At 33.3% G+C, this 25,865-nt stretch overlaps 1 protein-coding gene and 1 non-coding gene across 2 annotated transcripts; one reads left to right on the plus strand and one right to left on the minus strand.

Annotated features, from left to right (window-relative positions):
• Window positions 1–3,369: 3,369 nt before the first annotated feature.
• On the minus strand, window positions 3,370–5,832 carry LOC139891546 (dolichyl-diphosphooligosaccharide--protein glycosyltransferase subunit DAD1). The gene is made up of 5 exons (XM_071874521.1): window positions 5,700–5,832; window positions 5,526–5,573; window positions 4,688–4,775; window positions 4,546–4,589; window positions 3,370–3,648 (listed from the first exon to the last, which is right to left on the minus strand). The coding sequence occupies exons 1-5, from the start codon at window positions 5,787–5,789 to the stop codon at window positions 3,565–3,567; spliced, it is 354 nt and encodes a 117-aa protein (XP_071730622.1). The 5' UTR covers window positions 5,790–5,832; the 3' UTR covers window positions 3,370–3,564.
• A 105-nt stretch (window positions 5,833–5,937) lies between these two features.
• Window positions 5,938–6,011, plus strand: TRNAI-AAU (transfer RNA isoleucine (anticodon AAU)). The gene has a single exon. It is a non-coding gene; the product is annotated as a tRNA-Ile (tRNA).
• Window positions 6,012–25,865: the final 19,854 nt, after the last annotated feature.

The raw sequence follows: 25,865 nt of genomic DNA on the forward strand, positions 1-25,865 counted from the left end.
ATAATTGTCAAAACTTAGTTAGTATTACTTTTACATTTCATGTATGTGCTAAATCTAAGACTTTGATGAAACTTTGATTCATCAAAACACTTGCAACACTTAAGTGAGTTGTGCTTCATGTCTTAGACTTGCACTTGGGTTATGATGGTCAAACCATGGTAAAGATGATGTAAACACATCAATGAGTTGTACACTTGAAGCCATATGCATCAAGGATGAGAACCATGATGAACATCAAGCACCAAAACCCACCGGAACCCATTTATCTTTCTGTTTCTGTTTACAGCCTACTGTTCTGCTGTGTCTGTAACAGACCAGTAAACCTGCGCTGCTATAACCTTGATTTTCAAATAGCTCTGTTCGAGTAGATAACTTTTCATATAGGACTCGTCTTAATCCGAGTTACGGTTTAGGATTTATGGCCCTCCGATCGTCACTATGTCCTTTAACGTTGTGCAGGAATTTCTGACCTACTCGCACTTAGACCGTCGCCACGGTCAAACGAAGACGAGTTTCTTCTGTACATTTTACCAAACTTAAAGGACTCATATACGGAGACATGGCCACTGGTCTCACCTTAATTCAGTAAGGGTAGAGACCGTGGTGACTGATCGAAATCAGCCTTTGTTTTAAACTACTTTCATAAACGAAACCTACTTTACGCCTTTTGTTTGATGATGACTGATGATGACCTTTAAGACCTTATTTACATACTTTTAAACCTATTCGGACGATTTACTGATTTAGTACTATTTGACTTAGGTTGAGGACTTTCGGACCGATTACTTGCACACTTTTCCCGATTCGACTTTACCGCTACTTTATCATTGTGAGTTATAGCATTCCCTTTTTACTTTAACTTATTTTGGGAACTGAGAATACATGCGGATTTTATGTTTTACATACTAGGCACGAGTACTTAAACTTATATATGTGTGGGTTATACAACGGCAGAAACATTCCCTTTAGCTCGGTAACGTTTAATCATTGGTTTTTGAACCGTGAACGCGAATCTTAGATATGGATCCATAGGGTTTGACATCCCCACTCGGGCTAGTAGCGCTAGCATTTAACGAGTGTTTAATACTTCGTAGACATACGCACTTGCCAAGTGTACTTTCAGGGGGTATAAACGTTAAGTTAGTTACCAAGTGCCCACGGTTAACATATACTTTATCATACTATTTTGAAACGCTCTTTGTAGCACTGAAATCTCGTGGCCTACCTTACATTACTGTTATACTTAAACTATAGCTCACCAACCTTTGTGTTGACGTTTTAAAGCATGTTTTTCTCAGGTGCTTGAGGTTAGCTTCCGCTGTGTACTAGTCGTGCTGTAGACACCCACTGCTTAGAGTTGTTATTGCATGAACTACTTTATTTTGCATTCAAACATTAGTACTTTTGAACTATGACTTGTAACGACCGTTGTGGTCACATACACTTATTATTTGCTTCTACTTAGTGAAGCATGCTTTTGGATTGTAAAACATTCGATGTTGGTTTAGACATCACTTTATTAATGAATGCAAACTCTTTTTGAAAACGCATATAGTACTTAACCTTGTAATGATCCTGTTGTTGATGATTCGTACACGATGGTTTTGTACGGGGCGTCACAGAGGTGATTCAAATGTTTGATTCTGGCGGTATCAAAAGTCATAGCTGAGAGGAGATCGGGAGTTGCTATGGGTGTTTGAACAACAATGACAGTTGAGGTGGTTATTGGTTTCTAGTTCCGAAAAGTAGTGTTGAAGACCTTGTATCGAAAGTATGCTCTTTCGGCATTGATGAGTTTGTGTGTCCCATGTTTGATTGGCAGTATAATGGTGTTTTGACGTTCTTGGTTGGAATGGAGATTGATGTTCGGGTTTCTTCAAAATCTTGATAGGATTTCAGATTTGTTGTTTCTAGTTGCGTATGATTATCTTTCATTTTTTAATGGTGTTGTTACTTTTCAATTTTCTACATTCATATAAGGTTTAATGTTTGTCACTTCAGGTCATCAGATCTCCTCATTTGTAATTTGTCGGATTGTTTCGATCTAAATATATATGTGTGTGTGTTTGCGCGGGAAAAAAATAGGGAACATTTTCATGGCACGTGGTATTTCAGTGTACAATATTATACTATACCATACCGTACTCTATTATATTATATTATATTATATTATATTATATTATAGTCAAAACTTGTATAGAGGGTGGTTATCTACTAAAGGTGGCGTCGTCACTAGGGTTTACATGATTGTCAGTTTTCATGCTTGCGACTGTGGTTTTGTCGCGTCAGCTTCGTTTTCTGTTGTGCTTTCTGTTTGTACCAGACAACAATCTCCTTGTTCGATATATGGTTTGAGCTCTGGCGACGGGACCGTTTTTTTTTTTTTTTTGCAGTTGGGATTCTCTGTGTTGCGGCTTGTCCATCATTTTTCTGATTTTATGCGAATACGACGGTGTTCGGCGTTCTCCCGACGTTCCATTGTGCTTTGTTGGAAATCGTTTTGGTCTGGCAGATACGTCGGGATCTAGGGTAGCCTTTTCCCAACAGCACCAATGAGAAGTTAATTACTAATAAAATTCAAGAGTTTTTAGGGGTTGAGATTCCATAGACCATAGTAAACTCTTTCTCCTTGTGTGTCAAGAGGAGTTATGGGAAACCTTTGCTCAGTTGATGGGTCAAATTTTTATTCCATTCAATGGGTCAAATTTTTATTCCACTCAATGAAGGTAATGGCTTGGAAATTGACCGCCAACACTTCGAGGTCCGCTTGCTTAACTTCATTTTCTATTTATCCACCCTATGGGTTGTTAGGTTTTGTTTCAGTTAGCTAGTTTATTAGTTCTCATACTTGTTGTGTTTGTTGAATATGCTAGTTTCTTATTCTATTTGTATCAATTTGTACTTGTTGATCTTCGGATCCATTATATTTATCTAATTATCATTTTTCGCCTAAAATAAAAAATTAACGATAAGTATAAATCATCACAAGATAGCTCAGTAGTTGAGGCTCTGAGTTCCTTGTTGGTTTCAAGTTCAAATCCTTCTAAGAAAAATATCGAGAAGTATAGTCATCAAAGTTCATGCTCGTATTGTTATGGTTGTAACTTGTATGCATGTAGCATTCAAACTACGGGTTAAGTTTACTTGGTTAATTAAAAGATTTGTTACCACCACCAGTTAATCATTCTCTCATTTATCTGCTCAATCATCACAGTGACCAAGCATAATCAAAATAGAGGTCGTTCGTACGTCACATCTTCTAAGACTTATGATATCAAAACCATGAGTTACCAACAGATTTAAGTATATCCAGCTTGTTTAAACATTATTCGAATTATATCTTCACATTATCGGAAAGAAGATATCAAATGAACCAAAGAAATGTAGATCATTGTAAATAAGTAACCAATTCTTTTATTAAAATTGAAAAAGGTTCAATATAATTATCCTATTGCCCAGTACAGAATTCAAGTTTCAGCATTACAAGGCAAAACCCGGTACATCTATTACTACTTCTTCCTCATCTGAATGCATCCATATAACATATCTGTGTAAACACACATCTTATCCAAGGAAATTCATAATCACCAAATGCAGAACCAAATTGCATAGAACAAAATCCGCAAAAGCACGCTCTGGAGGTAAATCCTACAAAAATCAACAAATAAACGTTGCGTGTTTAGAGATGGAAGCAGAAGTTACACACACACACACATAACATGTGGTTTCGGATGGTGATTTCAACCCATTGGTAGCTGAACAGGTCAAATTGGGTTATATACTCTACCACAAATAGGTCAAATGGCTAAACTTTCAAACTTTGCTAACACGTAATAGGCTTTAGAAAGGCCAAATTACCAAAATCACCAAAGTGTTTATCTAAAATCTAAAATATGATTAATTTGAATGTTCAAGAAAATAAAGGAAAAAATGTGTATAAGGGTTGACCCAGCCTACATGGTTCGACCCATTAAACCAACCAACCCTAACTGCCCATTTTGCCATCTGTATGTTACATTACTGCATTTCTAGTGACAATAAGTTAATGGAATGTTACATTATTTTCATACTTTTATGCAGTGTTGTAAAAAAACGGAAAAAACGGGGGTGTAGACTGGGGTGTAGACGGATTTTGGAGTGCCCCGTCCCGTTTATACATAAAACGTTTGAAAAAACGGAAATCGTCCAAAAAACGGTCAAAAGACGGTCAAACACGGTCTGAGACGGGGAAAAACGGGTTTTTTTGATTTTTTTCAAGTTTTTTTTTTTTTTTTTTTAATATTAAACGTTGTGCTATTACTTAGGGCTTCTTTTTTTATGTTTGAAATGTTGAAGTATTTAAACATGTGTGAAATGCTTATGTTTGGAATAATGTAATGTACAATATATATATAATATATAACATTTTTATTTAAAAGTCAACGTTAGTCAACATCCGTCTAGACCTCCGTCTCGACCCCGTCTCGACCCTTTTAGGACCCGACCGTCTCGACCCCGTCTCGCGTCTTTTGCAACCTTGCTTTTATGCAACAACAACAAAGATACCTTGAATTCCTTGTTTTCTTTGTTGACTTGAATACGAAGACAAACTGTAGTGCAATGATAAGATAGTGAGTGGCCAAAACAATAAGTTTAACTAACATTGGAAAACATCCATCCATGATAAATAAAATTATATATAGCTTACCAGCGAGGACAGCTGTCCCTACACAAGAAAGCACACCCGAGAGAAAAGAGTTGAATGGGAACGATCCAACTATTGCCATATAAACCACCTGGAAATAAACAAATCAATTTAAGCATCGTTTTGAGTTTCACTTAAATAGAAAGAATGTGAGAAAAGGCAAATGAAGATGTTTTCACATTTGTTTTTGTGTTTCCCCTAATAGAAGTATAAATAATAATGCGTTGTTATTATTAATATAAACACAGCTGTGAATAGGGCACCTGATTGCAACTTGATTTTACTGTGGAAATATCATCACTATTTAGTTAAGAGATGGATAAAATCAAACCGAATACACGGTTATCACATTTGCAATTCTGGTAATTAGGTGAATCAAGAGTAATTACTAATTTACTATGTACCGATGGTATCTGTATAAGATGTCAGTAGACTTCGAAATTACATATTACGAACAGAGCCGATTTACATCATGATTTAGCAAAATTGAACAAATTACTAATAACTTCAACAACCAATTAAAGCAAAGGCCACCAAAAGTAACTATAAACTCACTTAAAGGCCTTTCATAATATATAGATTATAACCACATTAAAAAATCTATAATGTACGCTTAAAATCACATTCAGGTGAATAAGAACCACTGATAGAGATGCACTAATGTGACTATAGTTATTAACACAGCTAAAGTCAAATTTTAATTATCAAATATGTTGACCATATAATCAAAATAAATAAATAAAAAATCTTCATTTACAATGAATCAAATTCTATTTAACACAAATGTAGAAATCGATCTTAGGTAATTGGATTGGATAACAGTAAAACAAAATAAGAATACCTGAATTAGAGCGGTGGACACAGCGAACACGACGTACAGATCTATGATCTGGACGAAATCCAGGAAAAAAGTAGTAAATCAATTTACATAATTAGGGCATATACATATCATAAACATAATTATGATAAAATTCACAAATTTAATTGATTAGATGGAGAGGAAGAAAGGGTGAACCTTGAGATTAGTAGGAGTAGCGGAATAAGCAGATCGGAGAGAGTGAAATAGAGCTTGTGCGTCATCTTTGGTCGTCGCCGATTTCCCCATTTTTTTCACACACAATCTGATAACAGGTGCTGTGCGTTTACTATCTGGCTAGTGTCGAATCGAATAAAGTAAATAAACCCTTAAATCACAGATTTAAGTGAAAAGCTTTATCATTTATAAATGGTGTTTAGTCAGCAGTAAACATACAGGCCTATTAGCTCAGCTGGTTAGAGCGTCGTGCTAATAACGCGGAGGTCGCAGGTTCGAGACCTGCATTGGCCAAATTTCTTTGTAAAACAATTAGAATTTTTTACAACCCTTTTTCTTTATTTATTTTCAAATTATTAATGTAATTGTCCCAATTTTTTTTTGTTTTCAATAACAAACAACAGGTTGGCATCTATGTACGTTCAACAATTATCTCACCTCTTCCTGATGGTGATTGGTTGTGTATCGCGTGTAAGAAATGCAGAAGAAAAGCAATTCATGGTGCGAAAACATGTGAGTCAATTTTGTTTTACAGTGTGAAACGTGTGGTAAGTTATTGAAGTATACTTTCTAATTTCCATGTTAAAATTCACTAATGTTTTCTACTGTTCACAGTCAATAGATTATACGAACAATTTTTGTAGCTTTGTTCCTACTCTTCAGTGCGTATTTGTTACCGTTTTGATTGTGTTGTACGTATATGTAGGTTTATGATTAAATGTAATTATACAAGTAAATTGTTGTATAATGGTACAGGGTAAATCGATTGTTTGAAAAAACCGAATATTGTGTTTTTGTATTAATGTTTTCGATGCAAGAAAAGTTATTGTATATCTTGCGCTTTTTTAAGTTTTTAGGTAATTGAACGTTCTTTGTAAACTCTCTTTCTTTGTCACAGATTATTATTTTTTTTAAAGCAAGAAAGTAATTTTATTAATAATGATGGTATTGTTGGGAAAATGAAAATAATAATCTGATGAGTCAAAAGCATTTTGCAGATTTTAGAGTCTGGAGATTTAGAGTCTGAAGTTACAGACTCTGGAATTGCTGGAGTAAACGTTTGAAGATTTCTTGAAGCAAAAGCCATAGAATATTCTGGAGATATGCTTGTTATTTAAGAAGATTTGTTTTGAAGATTTGATTTTATCTCCAGAATTTACTTCCTAGTTATTAACAAATTTGATTTGTTTTTAATTTATCTTTTCCATATTTATAGCTAAGTAGTTTTGGAAACCAAATCTCCAGATTTGGTTTTTGATCTGTATAAATAGGGACATGTGCTTTTCATTCGATGTATCTTTTGCACGAAATACTTTGTCTTTCATATATTTTCAATTCGTGTTCTCTCAATTGTCTGTTCTTATAATTCATATTCATTGTTCTATTGAGAGTCTGGTGTTCATAGTTGAATACTGTGAACTAATAACTGGTATCAGAGCGGGAAATGTGTAAATCCAACTTGGTAATCTTTTAAAACGATCCATATATTGATCAAGATGTCTACCAGTACCATTCCAACCCCAGTTATGGCTGGAAAAGGTGTGCCAATATTCGATGGCACAGACTTTGCAACATGTAAACTGAAAGTTCTTTGGTTTCTGGGTTCCATTCATGAAGATGTTGAGCAAGTCCTCACAACAGGACCTATTATACCTGGTGCAATGGTTGAAGCTGTTCCTGCCACAGATACTGTTGCTGCACAACCTGCTTATTTTCGTGAAACTCCAAGAGATAGATGGACTGAAGCACAAGCCATAAAATTCAAGCTTGATAGCAAGATAAGGAGTATTATAGGCAATGTTGTTACTGTTCCGATTCTTAGAAAGATAAGTCATGCCAAAACTGCAAAAGCTATGTGGGATCTTTTGCTTAATGACTATGAAGGAGTCACAGTTGTTAAGACTCAGAAGAAGAAGAATCTGATAAGATGTTATGAAAACTTTGCTGCTCAGCCTAAAGAATCTTTGAGTGATCTCCATTCAAGATTTTAGGTTCTAATTAATGATCTTGGAAGTGTTGGCGTAGAGAAAACACAACAGGTATTGTGTCAAAAGTTCATTGAATTGTTACCTTTAAATTTTGAGTCTGTGATTACATCTATGGTAATCAGTGAGAAGATAGACAACTATGAATTAAGTGAGCTGTTTGGCATACTATCAAATTTTGAAGAAACACAATTAAAGAACAAGATTAATGCTAAGAAGGTTGTTAAAGATCCAGAAGCTGCATTGGTGGCTACCACAAAGAAGAATAAGCAACTATTCTCCAGTTATTCTAGCAAGGTTGAATCTGAAAGTGATGAAACTTCTGATGATGATAGTGATTCTGATGAAGATGAGGAGATTCAAGATCTGGAAGGGCAGGTGGCTCTTTTGATTCAAAGGATTGAGCAGAAAAGGTTTGGTTATAAGAAGGGTAAAGGTAAGAGTACTTTTGATCCAAAGAAAGCTAAATGTTTTAAGTGTGGCAAGATAGGTCACATATCTGCAGATTGCTGGTTGATTGCGTGCGAGGTGTATATAAAATAGCTTTATATTTTACAAGGAAATACTATTAAATACGATACAATTTTACACAAGATATTTATTTATTTATAGAATGGATATACTTAAACCTTGCTACAACACTTATAGGCAGTGTACCTAATCGTACAGTAGTGTAGTTTTTAGTAAGTCTGGTTCGTTCCACAGGGAAAATCTTTAAACAAAGCTTAACGCTATATTAGTTTACTTTTATAAAAATACAAATATATATATATAAGTAATATTATTATTATAAAGGGGGGTTTTTACCGTTTAATGACCGGTTTGTCGATTTTAAAACTTTAGTCGCAGTTAAAACCAAATGTAAAATAATAAATAAATACAAGACTTAATTTAAAGCGTAAAGTAAATAACGATAATGAAATTGCGATAAATAAAAGTGCGATAAAATTGCGATAATTAAAAAGTACGATAATTAAAAGTGCAATTAAATAACAATAAATAAAAATTTGATAATTAGAAGTGCAATTAAATATAAAATAAAGGAAATTAAATATGAAATAAAAGAATTATGCTTATTTGAACTTCCGTAATCATGATGTTTGACGTGTTGATTTTAGTTTTATGCCCATGGGTTAATTGTCCTTTGTCCTGGATTATTTAATATGTCCGTCTGGTTTTTGTCCATAACAGTCCATCAGTCATAAATATAAAGTGCGAGTGTCCTCGTCAAATTATCCTTATACCCGAAGTTAAATATTCCAACTAATTGGGGGCTTAAACTGTAACAAGATTTTAATACATTGTTTAATAATTACACCAGGATGTCGACTGAGTGTAACTCAAGGTTTTAATACTTTGTTAACAATTATGCCAAGTGTCCTTGTACATAATTTCACCCCTGTTTTAATAATTCTAGTGGCTATTAATCCATTCCCGTGTCCGGTTAAATGAACGATTATTCGTACATATAAATATCCCGCCCATCGTGTCCGATCGAGTGTATATGGTTATTTATAGGGACGTCCAATTGTAAATCTTTATATTAAAATTAATAAACTATCATTTAGTTAAACAAATATAAAGCCCATTAATAGCCCATAGTCTAATTTCCACAAGTGTCATTCTTTTGTCCAAACCCCAATTATGGTACAAAGCCCAATTACCCAATTTTAGTAATTAGCCCAACATCATGATTACTTCGTTTTAAATAAGCATAATAATAACTTAGCTACGAGACATTAAATTAAAAAGGTTGAACATAACTTACAATGATTAAAAATAGCGTAGCGTTACACGGACAGAATTTTGACTTACACCCTTACAACATTCGCTAACATACCCTTATTATTAGGATTTAAAATTAAAATTAAAATTAAAATATAAATATAAATATAAATATTACGTATAGATATAGAGAGATTGATATATTGGATATATAAAATGATCAGAATTCGTTTGCTTTTATAGGGAATTGAGTTCAGGGGGTCTCCGCGACTCGCGTAATTTTTGCACTGCAAACTTCGCAACTCGCGGAGTTTGCTTTTAAAGCTCACACAAGTTTGAAGCCTTTCTTGCCGACGGTTTATAATATATTATATAATATATAAATAATTATAAGAATTATTTAAATATTATATTATATTTATGTGCATAGTTGACTTGTAATTTTTAGTCCGTTGCGTCGAGCGTTGAGAGTTGGCTCTGGTCCCGGTTTCGGATTTTTGAACGTCCTTGCGAATAATTTAATATCTTGTACTATGCGTTTTGAATCTTGTACTCTTGTAATTTCGAGACGTTTCTTATCAATAATTGGAACCACTTTGATTGTATTTTGTACTTTTGAGCTTTTTGGTCATTTGCGTCTTCAATTCGTCGAATCTGTCTTTTGTCTTCACCTTTTAATATTTAAACGAATATCACTTGTAAATAGAACAATTGCAACTAAAAGCTTGTCTTTCTTGGGGAATAATGCTATGAAATATATGTTCGTTTTAGCATTATCAAATATTCCCACACTTGAGCGTTGCTTGTCCTCAAGCAATATAGTCTTGAAATACTAGAATCACTTCTATATTCTTCACACTTTATACATCAGTGATTTCTATACGGCTGTATAAACAATGGTAGTAACGATATGGTTTACAGTCCCACATGACTATAAAAATTTAGATCCATTAAGGAAATTGGATCTTTATGAAAACATTTGATCTTTTAAAATTAAATCTAGTTTTTACCCTAGATAAGTTTTCCGGAATAACCCTTTACTGGTGTTTGCAAATTATTTTTGTGGGTTTGGTGGGTTTCATATTTGAAAATTTTAGCTCAAAACTTATGGTTTTGTGTCACCCACTTGCTAACCTTGTATTTGGAAAGCAACACGTCCAGTTTACTTGTCCCGTATATTACCTTTCGGTAAACTACCGTCCGGTTGTAAAGGAAAGCGTTGAACAAGCAACTGTTAAGGCAATGTCCCCTGACATGCTTTTAATTATGGTCTATAACGTGTCGGACGCAATTACTATCCTTGGTAGGAGCAATAGTAAAGCTCACCCTTATGATTTTTCGGTCTGGCACAAGGTCCTGTCTTTGACCATGCTATGCAACCACCGTTCTTACAGTTGACACCCGATTTAGTTCAGGTGACCTAATGAATTCCAGGTGAATTCCTAGGATTTTACGTTCAATGGTAATGAACGCATTGAAAATGGGTTTTCAGAAAACAAATCGGTTTATAATTTGATCATAATATTTTCTCGTTCAAGCTCGAGTTTAGATATCATTGAATTCCATGAGTTTGTAATTCTCAATCTTTAAGGTCAATCTCTAGGATTGAGTAATATCAAGCTTAAAAGCTGATTTTTAATCTTTAAGGAGATTATCCTTTCTGGAGATCTGATTCATTAGTCTTATCAAGCTAACTTGCACGGTGCCCCCCCATTGTACGAGATAAATCCTTCTCATGGTTAGGATAAATCTGACCACCTGGCGACCCTGTTTTATGCTGAGGTCCGTGGATTTCCTGCTGATTTTAGTGATGACTTTTCTAGATTTTTCGTCAACCTACAGCTGGTCTGGACGACAACTTCTTGACCTAAATCAAGAAGCGCGTGTCTTTTTCAGAAGACTTTACTTCCTTTTAATGATGGAATTGATTCATCGTGTAGATCCATCTCTTCTTTTCTTTCATCGGGTAAAACAGTTTAGTTTAGTCCAAAGCAAAAGTATTTTCAGTTATTTGTTACAGATATATGTGACATATGTTTAAGATAACTTGGTAATTTTTCCCACACTTGGCTTTTATTTTCCTTTTTATTGTCCTCTATTCCATTTTAAATGAATTCTAACATTTTGGTTTGTTTCTCAATTTATGTCCTTTCCAAGGTAACAATAATTTCGGTGTTAACACCTATTTTTATCGTTCATAAATATGTATAAACATAATTTTGAGTTCATTTAATTGAAAATTTTGAAAATTTTTACTAGAATTGGGTAGTCAGTATATAAGACTAGGGCTGTTCTTTATTATCAGAGAGCACTAGATTCTAATACAACTACTACTTTACTAGTATTTCTAATGGTAACCAAGTGTATAAAGTAAAAATTTTAAAATCCGAAAGAATTTAACCCCTTCCCACACTTAAGATCTTGCAATGCCCTCATTTGCAAGAAATCAGTAACAATTTAAATTATTGAGGGTGATTTGTGTGAAAATGATTAAATTTTACCAAAGTTTCCAAACATATTGGCGTTTGTTTGCTGAATGATAAATGGTGCATATCATTTGTTCATTCCGTCTTGCTGTTATATCACATTTATTTTGCATCTTGTCGTCAAAATTAGTTGCTTTTGCTGAACTTAATGCCAGTCTTTGAAAATGCGTTGTTTTACCCTGTTGTGTACATAAAATAAACTGCAAACATATATACATATTTTTGAAGTTTGGTATATTACCCCACATTCAAAAATTATTAAAATCTAATAATAAAATTTACAAAATTATAAAAACTAATACAAATCCAACATAAGTATTAAATGTATCAACATTACAAATTATAAAATAAATAAAACTAAGTAGACTAGGGATGATACTGATACCAGTAGGGGTTCCATGCATAACCATAGGTGTTATAAAATGCTTCGGCTGGGTTATACGTAGGATACGGTGGTTGGATCTCTATAGACCAGGGAGGGAATATGGGCGATGGAGTAGGAATATAGTTTCTACCTATATGTTGGCAATAAGCTATGATTTGGTTTTGATGAACTTGCCAATCTTCAAATGCTCTATGTCTAGCATTTTCATACTCTTGTGAAGCTATAAACCTTTGCATTTCTGCCATTTCATTTCCCCCTCCTACGTTACCTTGCTGTTGGTTTCTCTCAACCTGTGGATGTCTACCATGGTATTGTACTGCGGTGTTATTTCGCCTCTTCAAAACCTTCGCACCATGGTATACATTTAAACCTATTGTATCGCGGGGTTCTGGTTCTTCGACTAATAATCCCCCCGACTTATATCCACACCGAGATATTCTGCAATCAAAGTAATAAATATACCACCTCCTATTATGCTATGCGGTCTCATCCCCCTAACCATAGCTGATAAATAATAACCCACACAATAAGGTATACTTACAGCGCTTTGTGGGTCTCGAATACACATATGGTAAAACAAATCCTGTTCATTTACCTTTTTCTTATTCTTACCTCTTTGTGTAATCGAATTAGCTAAAAACCTATGAATTACTCTTAACTCTGCTCTATCTATATTCAAATAAGAGTAATTTCCCCCTTTGAATCGGTGATGGCTAGTCATTTGACTCCATACACCATGCGTATCAAAATTTTCGTCTATCTTTCTACCATTTAGTATCAACCCTCTACAATCGGCAGATGCTAACTCCTCAGGCGTATATATACGTAAAGCCTGAGCCATGTCTAGTAAAGACATGTGGCGCATCGAACCTCCTAAAAAAAATCTAATAAAAGATCGATCGGTTAAACTAGCTACCCGATCATTTATTTCTATACTACATAACAATTCTTCACACCATACTTTATATACAGGTCTACGCATGTTGAATAACCGTACCCAATCGTTAAAAGTAGAATTACCATACCTCTGTGCAAGTAATTCCCTAATTGGCCCAGCCAATTCTACAGCTTCTAATGGTCCCCATTCTATGACCCTAGGTACTTCAACAGCTTTAGAATGAAGAGTATGCAAACTCCTTTGGTATTTTGGATAATCTATCCAAAGTCTGTCAAATCTCAGGTTCGGGTGCAAATCTTCCAAGTGCATATCAGAAAATGTCATGACTGGATGAGGTATATCTTGTTTGTAGTAGTTATCCACCTCCTGTTGTTCTGTATTCTCAGCAGGAGCATTGCGAGCTTGGGATGAAGATTCACCCCTTTCAGTCTGCAAAACACATCAAACACAATTTTTGTGCATTCAAATATGCATTAGTGTCAGCAAAATCATCAATCAAAATAATTACAATGACATGATCAATTTATATCAAACTTAGGCTCATTTTCATATTTTCATCAAATCTACACTTTTTCAAATAAGCATATACGAAAATGTTCATCAAGTTCATAAGCATTCAACTCAAATAACATGTCAAAATAATCATTACTAGCAATTAAACAAGTTTCAAATGGCATTATCTCTCAAAAATCAAGTTCATGAATTTTTAGACTTGAAAAAGTCTACTTTAATTCTCAAAATCATGTTTAGGCTCAAAGTTTGGATCATTTAACTACCTAAACATGTTACACTACTTAATTTAGCAACAATTCATGACAAAAATCGGCCATAACCTGTTTATATCAAAAAGCCCCAAATTGCTCAAGAACACAAACCCTAGATTACTCAAAATTTGAAGTTTAAGGCTCCTAATCATGTTAAATAGCATCAATCTAGGTTATACAAGCATAATACATAAGCAATTTAAGCATAATTACACTAAAAAGCATCAAAATCGAATTGGGTATAAAATTGCTCAAGAACACTAATTTACGGATTAAATGGTGTTTAGGTGTAGAAATTTACCGTTTTTCTTGAGTAATTCCTTGATAACATCCTTCTCAACATGATTTTAGTAAAAGATTTGATGATTAACGGTCAAAAATTGCGAATTTGGTGTGTATTTTTCGGGTTTTTTCGGGTTATTTTCGCAGTTTTTGTGGTGTGGGGATGTTCAACTGATCAGTTTTGGCATTTTATTTTTTTCTGTATTTTGGTCCCTCCGCGAGTCGCGGTGTTTGACCCTTCAAACTCCGCGAGTCGCGGAGTTTGTATTTTTTTTTTATATATATCTTATACTAATTAAAACAATTAAGTAATTAATTTTAAAATTTTGTTTCCCTTGTTATTTAGGGCGAGGTCGTTTCGGATCGATGTCCTAGTCCGTCCTTCCACAAAATTTTAAAATTTGTCTTTTTGTAGCGATTGTTTTAAAAGCTAAGATTTTTAGGTTTTTTTTTTTAATGTTTTTAGCATACTTTAATTCAATAAGATTAAAAATAATGATAATAAAAGTTCTCGTCCCTCCCTCGGGTAAAGCAATTTCGGTTCAATGACCTAGTCTTCAACTTACGACGAATTTTAAAAATCATATTTTTAACTTAATGAGATAAAGTAAATTTTTGTTTTTAAATTCACACCAAACTTAAAATAAAAATACATAAAATTCAAAATTAATATTAAAAATTCACACCAAACTTAAAATTTGAAATGCATAAAATTAAAAATTCTTATTTTAAAAATTAAAAATTCACACCAAACTTAATTTAAAAATTCATATTATAAAATCACACCAAACTTATATTATATTTTTCAAATATTTACAATTTTAAATATATTGTTTTTACAAAGTTTACAATATTAATTTAAGATTTATATATTAATTTTAAAAAAAAATGGTAAAAATAAAATTAAAAATCTTTTTGGCTTTTTATCCCACTTTAATCAATCAAATATTATCAAAAATATGCGCCCCTCTTTTCGGTAAAGTAATTTCGGTTCCAAGACCTAATTTAACTCATGACGAATTTTTGAAATATTTTGGGTTGATTGATTAAAGATATTTATATCTTAAGAATAAACGTTAAATTTCGCAGTGAAGTAATAAATTTTTGAATGATATCAATAATTTCGGTCGCCAAACCTAATTTTATTCAATACCAATTTAATACTTTATAGCGAACAAATTAGTGTTTATTATCAAAAGGTTAAAAAAAAAAAAAAACTGTACAGACTTACCTGTGAGATAGTATTATTAGTTATATGATCTATCCCATTCATAAGATAGTCGGTTTAATTGGTTTTCCATGGCTACATAGGCGTAACCTCGATCATTCAGTGTTTTTTCTTCTAATCATATGAACGGTCCGTCTCTGCATAAAGTAACAAATTCGGTATTTGAATAGGTTTGATTAATTGAACATTTACCTCCATGTGACCATTTTCCGCATTTATGACATCTTTCTAGGTGTCGTGCTCTTCTTTTCGCTGCGGATTTTGATTTTCCTTTACCAAATTGTAACTTATTATCTTCGCATCTGGATTCTTTTCTTACTCTGTCCAATCTTTCTCTGATTACTGATACTATTTCACTCGGTAGTGTGTCATTATTACGTTTAGTGATCAAAGCGTGTAGCATTAGACCATGGTTTAGTTCACAGGCAGTCTTCATTTCCTAAAAAAAATAAAAATTCAGAATGGGGGGAAGACTAGTTCTTCAGGGTCTGCTAGGGAAAGACCATTCGGGTTCCATTTTCGAGAACTACACGAAAACAGACAATCTAACTCTAACAGAAATACATATTATCCTTTAAAGACTTGATTCTCCCTACACTTAGTTAGCTGTGGTATCGAAATTGTGATTAACTTCGTTGTCAACTTCCATTGGACTATCTATGTAGTGTTTAACTCTGTGACCATTAACTTTAAATTCAATCCCATTTGAATTTATTAATTCTATCGTTCCGTATGGGAAAACTCTTTTGACTATGAATGGTCCAGACCATCTTGATTTTAATTTTCCAGGAAATAGTTTGAATCGTGAATTGAAAAGAAGAACTCTGTCTCCTTCTTTAAATTCTTTTAAACTTTTGATTCTTTTATCATGCCATTTCTTCGTTCTTTCCTTATAGATTAACGAATTTTCGTATGCTTCATGTCTTAATTCTTCTAATTCGTTTAGTTGACTTAATCGTAGACGTCCAGCTTCATGTAAATCAAGATTACATGTCTTCAAAGCCCAAAATGCTTTGTGTTCAATTTCTACTGAAGATGACATGCTTTTCCATAAACAAGTCTAAAAGGTGTGGTTCCAATTGTAGTTTTGTAGGCTGTTCTAAAAGCCCAGAGTGCATCCTCCAATTTAATGGACCATTCCTTCGGATTTGATCCTACGGTTTTCTCTAGAATACGTTTTAAAGCTCGGTTGGTATTTTCAACTTGTCCACTTGTTTGCGGATGATATGCGGTGGAGATTTTATGAGTTACTCCATATCTTTTAAGAACTTTCTCAAGTTGATTATTACAGAAATGAGTACCCCGATCACTTATTAAAGCTTTCGGTGTTCCAAACCTTGCAAAAAGACGTTTTAAAAAGTTGACTACAACTCGTGCATCGTTAGTTGGGAGAGCTTGTGCTTCCGCCCATTTAGATACATAATCAATGGCTACGAGAATATAGAGATTATTATGAGATTTTGGAAATGGACCCATAAAGTCAATACCCCAAATGTCAAATACTTCACATACTTGGATAACATTTTGTGGCATTTCATCACGTTGACTTATTTTTCCGGCCCTTTGACTAGCATCACAGGATTTGCAAAGAAGGTGTGCATCTTTGTAAATTGTAGGCCAATAGAATCCAGCATCGTAAACTTTTCTTGCTGTTAGTTGAGGCCCATAATGCCCTCCTGTTGGTCATGTGTGACAATGGTTTAAAATTTTACTAGCTTCATCTCCGAATACACATCGGCGTATTATTCCATCTGGACAACTTTTAAAAAGATGTGGATCTTCCCAGAAATAGTGTTTTATATCACTAAAGAATATCTTTCGTTTTTGGTACGACAATCCTTTTTCAAGGAATCCACAAACTAAGTAATTTGCATAGTCTGCAAACCATGGAATTTCATTATAATCTATCTTCAATAGATATTCATCAGGAAAGTTGTCTTGTATGGCCGATTCATTTAGAATTTCTAATTCGGGATTTTCAAGACGAGAAAGATGATCAGCGGCGAGATTTTCTGCTCCTCTTATATCTCGGATTTCAATATCAAACTCTTGTAAGAGTAAGATCCAACGGATTAATCTTGGTTTAGCATCTTGTTTCGAAAATAGGTATCTAAGAGCAGAATGGTCGGTATAGACCACCGTTTTTGCTAGAACGAGATATGAACGAAATTTGTCAAAAGCAAAGACAATAGCAAGGAGTTCTTTTTCAGTAGTTGTGTAATTTGTTTGTGCTCCTTGTAACGTCTTACTAGCATAATATATAGGTTGAAATCGTTTTTCAATCCTTTGTCCAAAAACGGCTCCCATTGCAAAATCACTTGCATCGCACATTAGTTCAAAAGGTAGATTCCAATTTGGTGTTATCCTAATCGGCGCATTAGTGAGTTTCTATTTAAGAATATTAAAAGATTTGATACATTCATCTGAAAAGATGAATGGAGCATCTATTTCTAGGAGTTTATTCATAGGAGTGGCAATTTTAGAAAAATCTTTTATGAAACGTCGGTAAAAACTGGCATGCCCTAGAAAACTCCTAACTCCTCTAACATTGGTGGGATGTGGAAGTTTAGCAATTACATCTACTTTAGCTCTATCCACTTCAATTCCTTCCTTCGAAATTTTATGTCCAAGAACGATGCCTTCTTTAACCATGAAATGGCATTTCTCCCAATTAAGTACTAGATTTGATTGTTCGCATCTAATAAGCATTCGTTCCAGATTAACTAGACATGATTCAAATGTATCACCGAAGACTGAAAAATCATCCATGAAAACTTCCATGCATTCTTCTATCATGTCGTGAAAAATCGCCATCATACACCTTTGAAAGGTTGCAGGGGCGTTGCAAAGTCCAAATGGCATGCGTTTGTAAGAAAAAGTACCATAAGGGCACGTGAATGTGGTTTTCTCTTGATCTTCGGGTGCTATTGGAATTTGAAAATATCCGGAAAATCCATCAAGAAAACAATAGTAACTATTTCCGGCTAATCTTTCCAACATTTGATCAATGAAAGGTAAGGGAAAGTGATCTTTTCTGGTGGCGTCATTTAATTTTCTATAATCAATACACACACGCCATCCTGTTACAGTCCTTGTAGGAATAAGCTCATTTTTCTCATTTGTAATGACAGTCATGCCACCCTTCTTAGGCACGCATTGAACTGGGCTTACCCATGGACTATTAGAAATTGGATAAATTAGACATGCGTCTAGCAGTTTAATAATCTCTTTCTTAACTACATCTTGCATATTAGGATTTAGTCTTCGTTGGCGTTGCACATACGTTTTATGACCTTCTTCCATAAGGATTTTATGTGTGCAATACGAAGGACTTATTCCTTTAATATCATGAATTTTCCATGCAATGGCTGGTTTATGAGCTTTCAACACAGAAATGAGTTGTGATTTCTCATTTTCAGTAAGAGAAGACGATATTATTACAGGTAATTCAGATTCACCATGTAAATAAGCGTATTCCAAATGGTTTGGAAGTGGCTTTAACTCTAATTTCGGTGGTTCTTCTATCGATGATTTATATCGATATCTGTCTTCTTCTTTTAGCATTTGAATTTCTTCTGTTGTTGGTTCATATCCATTAGCTATAAGTGTAGCTAACATTTCAACTTCATCAATTGGTTCAGTTCCTTCTCTTAAAGAACATTCTCCTGTTCCTTGTAATTCTGGAAATTCTTCTAACAATTCTGCATGTGCATCTATAGTTTGAATATAATAACATGTATCATCTGCAGATTGTGGTTGTTGCATTGCTCTATCAACTGAAAAGGTAACACTCTCGTCCTCTATACTTAGGGTCAATTTCTTACCAAACACGTCTATCATTGCTTTAGCCGTGTTTAAGAATGGTCTTCCTAATATGAGAGGAACTTGAGAATCTTCTTCCATGTCCAGAACAACAAAATCTACTGGAAATACTAAAGTACCAACTTTAACTAGCATGTTCTCCATTATCCCTCTAGGATATTTTATTGATCGATCGGCTAGTTGTATACTTATTCTGGTTGGTTTCAATTCTCCAAGGTCTAGTTTAGCGTATAGTGAATACGGCATTAGATTTATACTAGCACCTAAGTCTGCCAATGCTTCTATTGAACTAAGACTACCCAGAAAACATGGAATTGTGAAACTTCATGGATCAGATAATTTTTCTGGTATCTTATTCAACAGCACTACTGAACAATTAGCATTCATAGTAACAGCCGAGAGTTCTTCCATTTTCTTTCTATTTGAGATTAGATCTTTCAAGAATTTAGCATATCTAGGCATTCCTGAAATCACATCAATGAAAGGAAGATTTACATTTATCTGTTTAAACATATCCAAGAATTTGGATTGCTCGGCTTCAAGTTTCTCTTTCTTCATTTTACTCGGGTAAGGAAGTGGTGGTTGGTATGGTTTAACATAAGGTTTAGCCTTAACTGTGTTATCTTCATTAACCTTTTAAACTACCGGTTCTTTTTTCTTATCTTGATCAGGTTGTGGTTCTTGTGGAGTAGGAATAGCTTCATCAGAAGTTACAGGTATTTCAGGTGGTTTTAGTGTTGTACCACTTCTTGTGGTAATAGCTTTAGCTGTTTCATTCCGGGGGTTAGCATTTGTATCACTAGGTAAACTTCCCGGTTTTCTTTCACCTATTAACCTTGCTAGGTTACTTACTTCTTGTTCCAAATTTTGAATAGAAGCTTGTTGATTTCTAAATGCTTGAGCATTTTGTTCATTAGTTTGTTTTTGAGATGCGAAAACCTGCGTTTGAGTTTCAACTAGCTTCGTCATCATATCTTCTAAATTTGGCTTTTTATCATCGGTTTGTGGTGGTTTATTTTGAAAATTAGGTCTTTGCTAATTGTAAGTATTGTTGGATACTTGTTGATTGCTAGGACCTTGTTGGTTGTTGTATGGAATATTTCGATTATAATTCTGGTTTTGATTGTAGATTGGTCTTGGCGGTTGATAATTATTCTGATAATTATTTCCAGGCCTTTGGTTTATGTATGAAATATTCTCTCTTTGTTCCATTGTTAATTCAATACTGAGACAATCTTTTGTCAAATGTGGTCCTCCACACTGCTCACAACTAATTCGTATTGAGTGAATATCCTTAGTCATCTTTTCCATTCGTCTCTCGACAGCATCTATCTTTGCGGAAATGGAATCTAAGTCATGGCTAGAATCGGCTCTAGCTGCTTTAGATGATCTAACGATATCTTTTTCTTGGTGCCACTCATGTGAGTGGGAAGCAATGTTATCAATAATTTTATAAGCATCAGTTTCGGTTTTCTTCATAATAGAACCACCAGCTGCTATATCTATGTCTTTTTTTGTAGTGATGTCGCATCCTTGGTAGAATATTTGTACTATTTGACAGGTGTCTAAACCATGTTGCGGACATCCTCTTAATAACTTTCCAAATCTTGTCCACGCCTCATATAGAGTTTCATTCGGTTTCTGTGTGAACGTAACAATTTCTCCTTGAAGTCTTACGGCTTTAGATGCCGGAAAGAATTGTTTAAGAAATTTTTCAACTAAAACGTCCCATGTATCAATCGCCCCTTCAGGTAACGATTCCAACCAATCTTTGGCTTCTCCCTTTAAAGTCCAGGGAAATAACATGAGATATATTTGTTCATCTTCTACTTCTCGGATTTTAAATAGTGTGCAAATCCTATTAAAGGTACGAAGATGTTCATTTGGATCTTCCTTCGGCGCACCACTAAATTGGCATTGATTAGTCACCATGTGTAGAATTTGTCCTTTGATTTCATAATCTGGCGCATTAATGTCTGGATGAGTAATTGCGTGACCTTGGCCAGTGCGTTTAGCTCTCATTCGGTCTTCCATACTTAAAGGTTCCAGATTCTCCATAATTGAATTTGTTGAATCGGAATCACTAGAGGATTCTGATTTAATGGTTCGTTCCTCAACAATCTCTGTTTGAATGATTGGTGGTTCCGGAGAAAAGTTTAGTGGTTCAGGATCTATGAATCGTCCTTGAATATTCTCCGGATTCTCAATTGTGAGGTCGGGTTCAAAAAAAAGATTTTCGGAAATTTGAACTGGAGTACTTGGTCGACTGGATGACGATTCTAAAGAAAAATCAACGGCGGTAATATTTGCTAGATGTCTTGATCTAGTTACAGGTGGTGAACGTACAAAAGGTGGTGAACGTCTTGCTCCGTGCATTCACTGAATATCCTATTAGTTTTTAAAAAGGAAAGAAAAATTATATAAGTTATCCAATCAATAGACTTTTCTGATTTTGCCTACGTTTCGAATAGCCAAAAGATGCAGCAGAGGGGCAGGATTCGTTTGGTCTCAATATAATTGAGGACTGTTTGGCTCCAATAACCCGGTCCACGTACAAATCCAACTATTACTACGAACCAGAAAATTTTGATGTCTATCAATTTAACCACTTAAAATAAATTTTCGTAATTTTAAGAAATTTAGATAAGAAGTAGAATAAAAATCTATGTCCTAAAAACTAGAATAGCGAGAAATAAGAAAGAAAAAGAGCGCGTCGGAAAAGGTCGAAAAATAAAAATAAGAAAGAAAAAGAGTAACTTATAGAACTTAAAAACACTCGACTAACCCAACCTTATTACTATCACTAACTTAAAATTATAATCGCAAATTGAGATTACTAATTGGAATGATAATTGATACATAGGTAAAATGTGTCTAAAAATATTAAAGCTTATAAGAAAAACTATATCCCAAATGGCAATTAACTTAAAAAGAAACTAAAACTTAAAAAGGCGTCGCAAAATTCTAAAGCACCTAAATCTTAGTCTAAAGAAAAAGCACTTAAGGAATTTTACGGAAAAGTCTAAAAATCTAGAAGTAAAGAAATAACTATGGCAAAAACTATATCTAAATAGGAGCGAAAAAATACAAATATTACGCTAAAATAATTAAAAAGGGACAAAATATAAAAATATACAAAAAGTTGTAAAAAGTACAATTTTTATAAAAATATTATTTTTATATTATTTATTTTATTAAACTATTAATTTTATAATTTAATTAAACTAATTTAACTAAAATACAATTTAATTTAAAAACTTAAAACTAATTATAATAATAAATAAGTAATTAGGGTTAATAATAATAAATAAATAATAATTACCCCGTATTTAATGCCTGATTAGGGTTTCTGTCGGCGTGTCAGAGTGTCTCCGTGAGTCGCGGTATTCGAAGCTGCAAACTCCGCGAGTCGCGGGGTTCCAATTTTCAGATGACAGGTTGATTAAAATTCGACGCGTTTTTTTTTTCTGTTTTATATTTTCTGTTTAAATAAAAATATTTATATAATAAAAACTTATATTTAAAAACTAAAATAAAAATAGAACTACTTTATAATTTTAAAAATATCTTAAAAATAGATTTATATATATATATTAAATTTTTTTTTTCGGTTTTTTTTTGTTTTAAATAAAAATATTTAAATAAAACTTATATTTTTATAAAATAAAAATAAAGAAACTTTATAAAACTTAAATATTTAACAAAATCTTAAAAAATATATAAATTTGTGTTTTCTTTTTAAATTTTCGAATAATTAAAAACGTATTTTTACAAAAGTGAATTTTAATAAAAGTAAACTAAAAATAAAAATCTTTTTTTTAAAAAAAATTTAGCGTTACGTATTAATGATCTTGGAAGTGTTGGCGTAGAGAAAACACAACAGGTATTGTGTCAAAAGTTCATTGAATTGTTACCTTTAAATTTTGAGTCTGTGATTACATCCATGGTAATCAGTGAGAAGATAGACAACTATGAATTAAGTGAGCTGTTTGGCATACTATCAAATTTTGAAGAAACACAATTAAAGAACAAGATTAATGCTAAGAAGGTTGTTAAAGATCCAGAAGCTGCATTGGTGGCTACCACAAAGAAGAATAAGCAACTATTCTCCAGTTATTCTAGCAAGGTTGAATCTGAAAGTAATGAAACTTCTGATGATGATAGTGATTCTGATGAAGATGAGGAGATTCAAGATCTGGAAGGGCAGGTGGCTCTTTTGATTCAAAGGATTGAGCAGAAAAGGTTTGGTTATAAGAAGGGTAAAGGTAAGAGTACTTTTGATCCAAAGAAAGCTAAATGTTTTAAGTGTGGCAAGATAGGTCACATAGCTGCAGATTACTGGTTGATTGCGTACGAGGTGTATATAAAATAGCTTTATATTTTACAAGGAAATACTATTAAATACGATACAATTTTACACAAGATATTTATTTATTTATAGAATGGATATACTTAAACCTTGCTACAACACTTATAGGCAGTGTACCTAATCGTACAGTAGTGTAGTTTTTAGTAAGTCTGGTTTGTTCCACAGGGAAAATCTTTAAACAAAGCTTAACGCTATATTAGTTTACTTTTATAAAAATACAAATATATATATATAAGTAATATTATTATTATAAAGGGGGGTTTTTACCGTTTAATGACCGGTTTGTCGATTTTAAAACTTTAGTCGCAGTTAAAACTAAATGTAAAATAATAAATAAATACAAGACTTAATTTAAAGCGTAAAGTAAATAACGATAATGAAATTGCGATAAATAAAAGTGCGATAAAATTGCGATAAAATTGCGATAATTAAAAAGTACGATAATTAAAAGTGCAATTAAATAACAATAAATAAAAATGCGATAATTAGAAGTGCAATTAAATATAAAATAAAGGAAATTAAATATGAAATAAAAGAATTATGCTTATTTGAACTTCCGTAATCATGATGTTTGACGTGTTGATTTTAGTTTTATGCCCATGGGTTAATTGTCCTTTGTCCTGGATTATTTAATATGTCCGTCTGGTTTTTGTCCATAACAGTCCATCAGTCATAAATATAAAGTGCGAGTGTCCTCGTTAAATTATCCTTATACCCGAAGTTAAATATTCCAACTAATTGGGGACTTAAACTGTAACAAGATTTTAATACTTTGTTTAATAATTACACCAGGATGTCGACTGAGTGTAACTCAAGGTTTTAATACTTTGTTAACAATTATGCCAAGTGTCCTTGTACATAATTTCACCCCTGTTTTAATAATTATAGTGGCTATTAATCCATTCCCGTGTCCGGTTAAATGAACGATTATTCGTACATATAAATATCCCGCCCATCGTGTCCGATCGAGTGTATATGGTTATTTATAGGGACGTCCAATTGTAAATCTTTATATTAAAATTAACAAACTATCATTTAGTTAAACAAATATAAAGCCCATTAATAGCCCATAGTCTAATTTTCACAAGTGTCGTTCTTTTGTCCAAACCCCAATTATGGTACAAAGCCCAATTACCCAATTTTAGTAATTAGCCCAACATCATGATTACTTCGTTTTAAATAAGCATAATAATAACTTAGCTACGAGACATTAAATTAAAAAGGTTGAACATAACTTACAATGATTAAAAATAGCGTAGCGTTACACGGACAGAATTTTGACTTACACCCTTACAACATTCGCTAACATACCCTTATTATTAGGATTTAAAATTAAAATTAAAATTAAAATATAAATATAAATATAAATATTACGTATAGATATAGAGAGATTGATATATTGGATATATAAAATGATCAGAATTCGTTTGCTTTTATAGGGAATTGAGTTCAGGGGGTCTCCGCGACTCGCGTAATTTTTGCACTGCAAACTCCGCAACTCGCGGAGTTTGCTTTTACAGCTCACACAAGTTTGGAGCCTTTCTTGCCGACGGTTTATAATATATTATATAATATATAAATAATTATAAGAATTATTTAAATATTATATTATATTTATGTGCATAGTTGACTTGTAATTTTTAGTCCGTTACGTCGAGCGTTGAGAGTTGGCTCTGGTCCCGGTTCCGGATTTTCGAACGTCCTTGCGAATAATTTAATATCTTGTACTTTGCGTTTTGAATCTTGTACTCTTGTAATTTCGAGACGTTTCTTATCAATAATTGGAACCACTTTGATTGTATTTTGTACTTTTGAGCTTTTTGGTCGTTTGCGTCTTCAATTCGTCGAATCTGTCTTTTGTCTTCACCTTTTAATATTTAAACGAATATCACTTTTAAATAGAACAATTGCAACTAAAAGCTTGTCTTTCTTGGGGAATAATGCTATGAAATATATGTTCGTTTTTAGCATTATCACTGGTCTAAGAGTGAAGGAGGTTCAAACACCAACAAGTCTGTTCTAACAAACTCGATAAGACACACTAATGCAAATTTTCTGGTTCTCTAAGACCAACGCTCGGATACCAACTGAAATGTCCCGTTCTTATTGATTAAAAACGTTCCATATTAATTGATTTCGTTGCGAGGTTTTGACCTCTATATGAGACGTTTTTCAAAGACTGCATTCATTTTTAAAACAAACCA

Source organism: Rutidosis leptorrhynchoides, chromosome 2 (genome assembly GCF_046630445.1).
Source record: "Rutidosis leptorrhynchoides isolate AG116_Rl617_1_P2 chromosome 2, CSIRO_AGI_Rlap_v1, whole genome shotgun sequence".
Taxonomy (NCBI): domain Eukaryota; kingdom Viridiplantae; phylum Streptophyta; class Magnoliopsida; order Asterales; family Asteraceae; genus Rutidosis; species Rutidosis leptorrhynchoides.

Excerpts from the sequence above, each read along its gene's own strand:
- LOC139891546 (XM_071874521.1), bottom strand. The coding sequence starts at position 5,789 with ATGGGGAAATCGGCGACGACCAAAGATGACGCACAAGCTCTATTTCAC. Across the intron at positions 5,574-5,699 it reads CTACTCCTACTAATCTCAAG|ATCATAGATCTGTACGTCGT; the intron begins GTTCACCCTTTC and ends GATTTCGTCCAG. Across the intron at positions 3,649-4,545 it reads AAGAAAACAAGGAATTCAAG|GATTTACCTCCAGAGCGTGC; the intron begins GTATCTTTGTTG and ends TGATTTTTGTAG.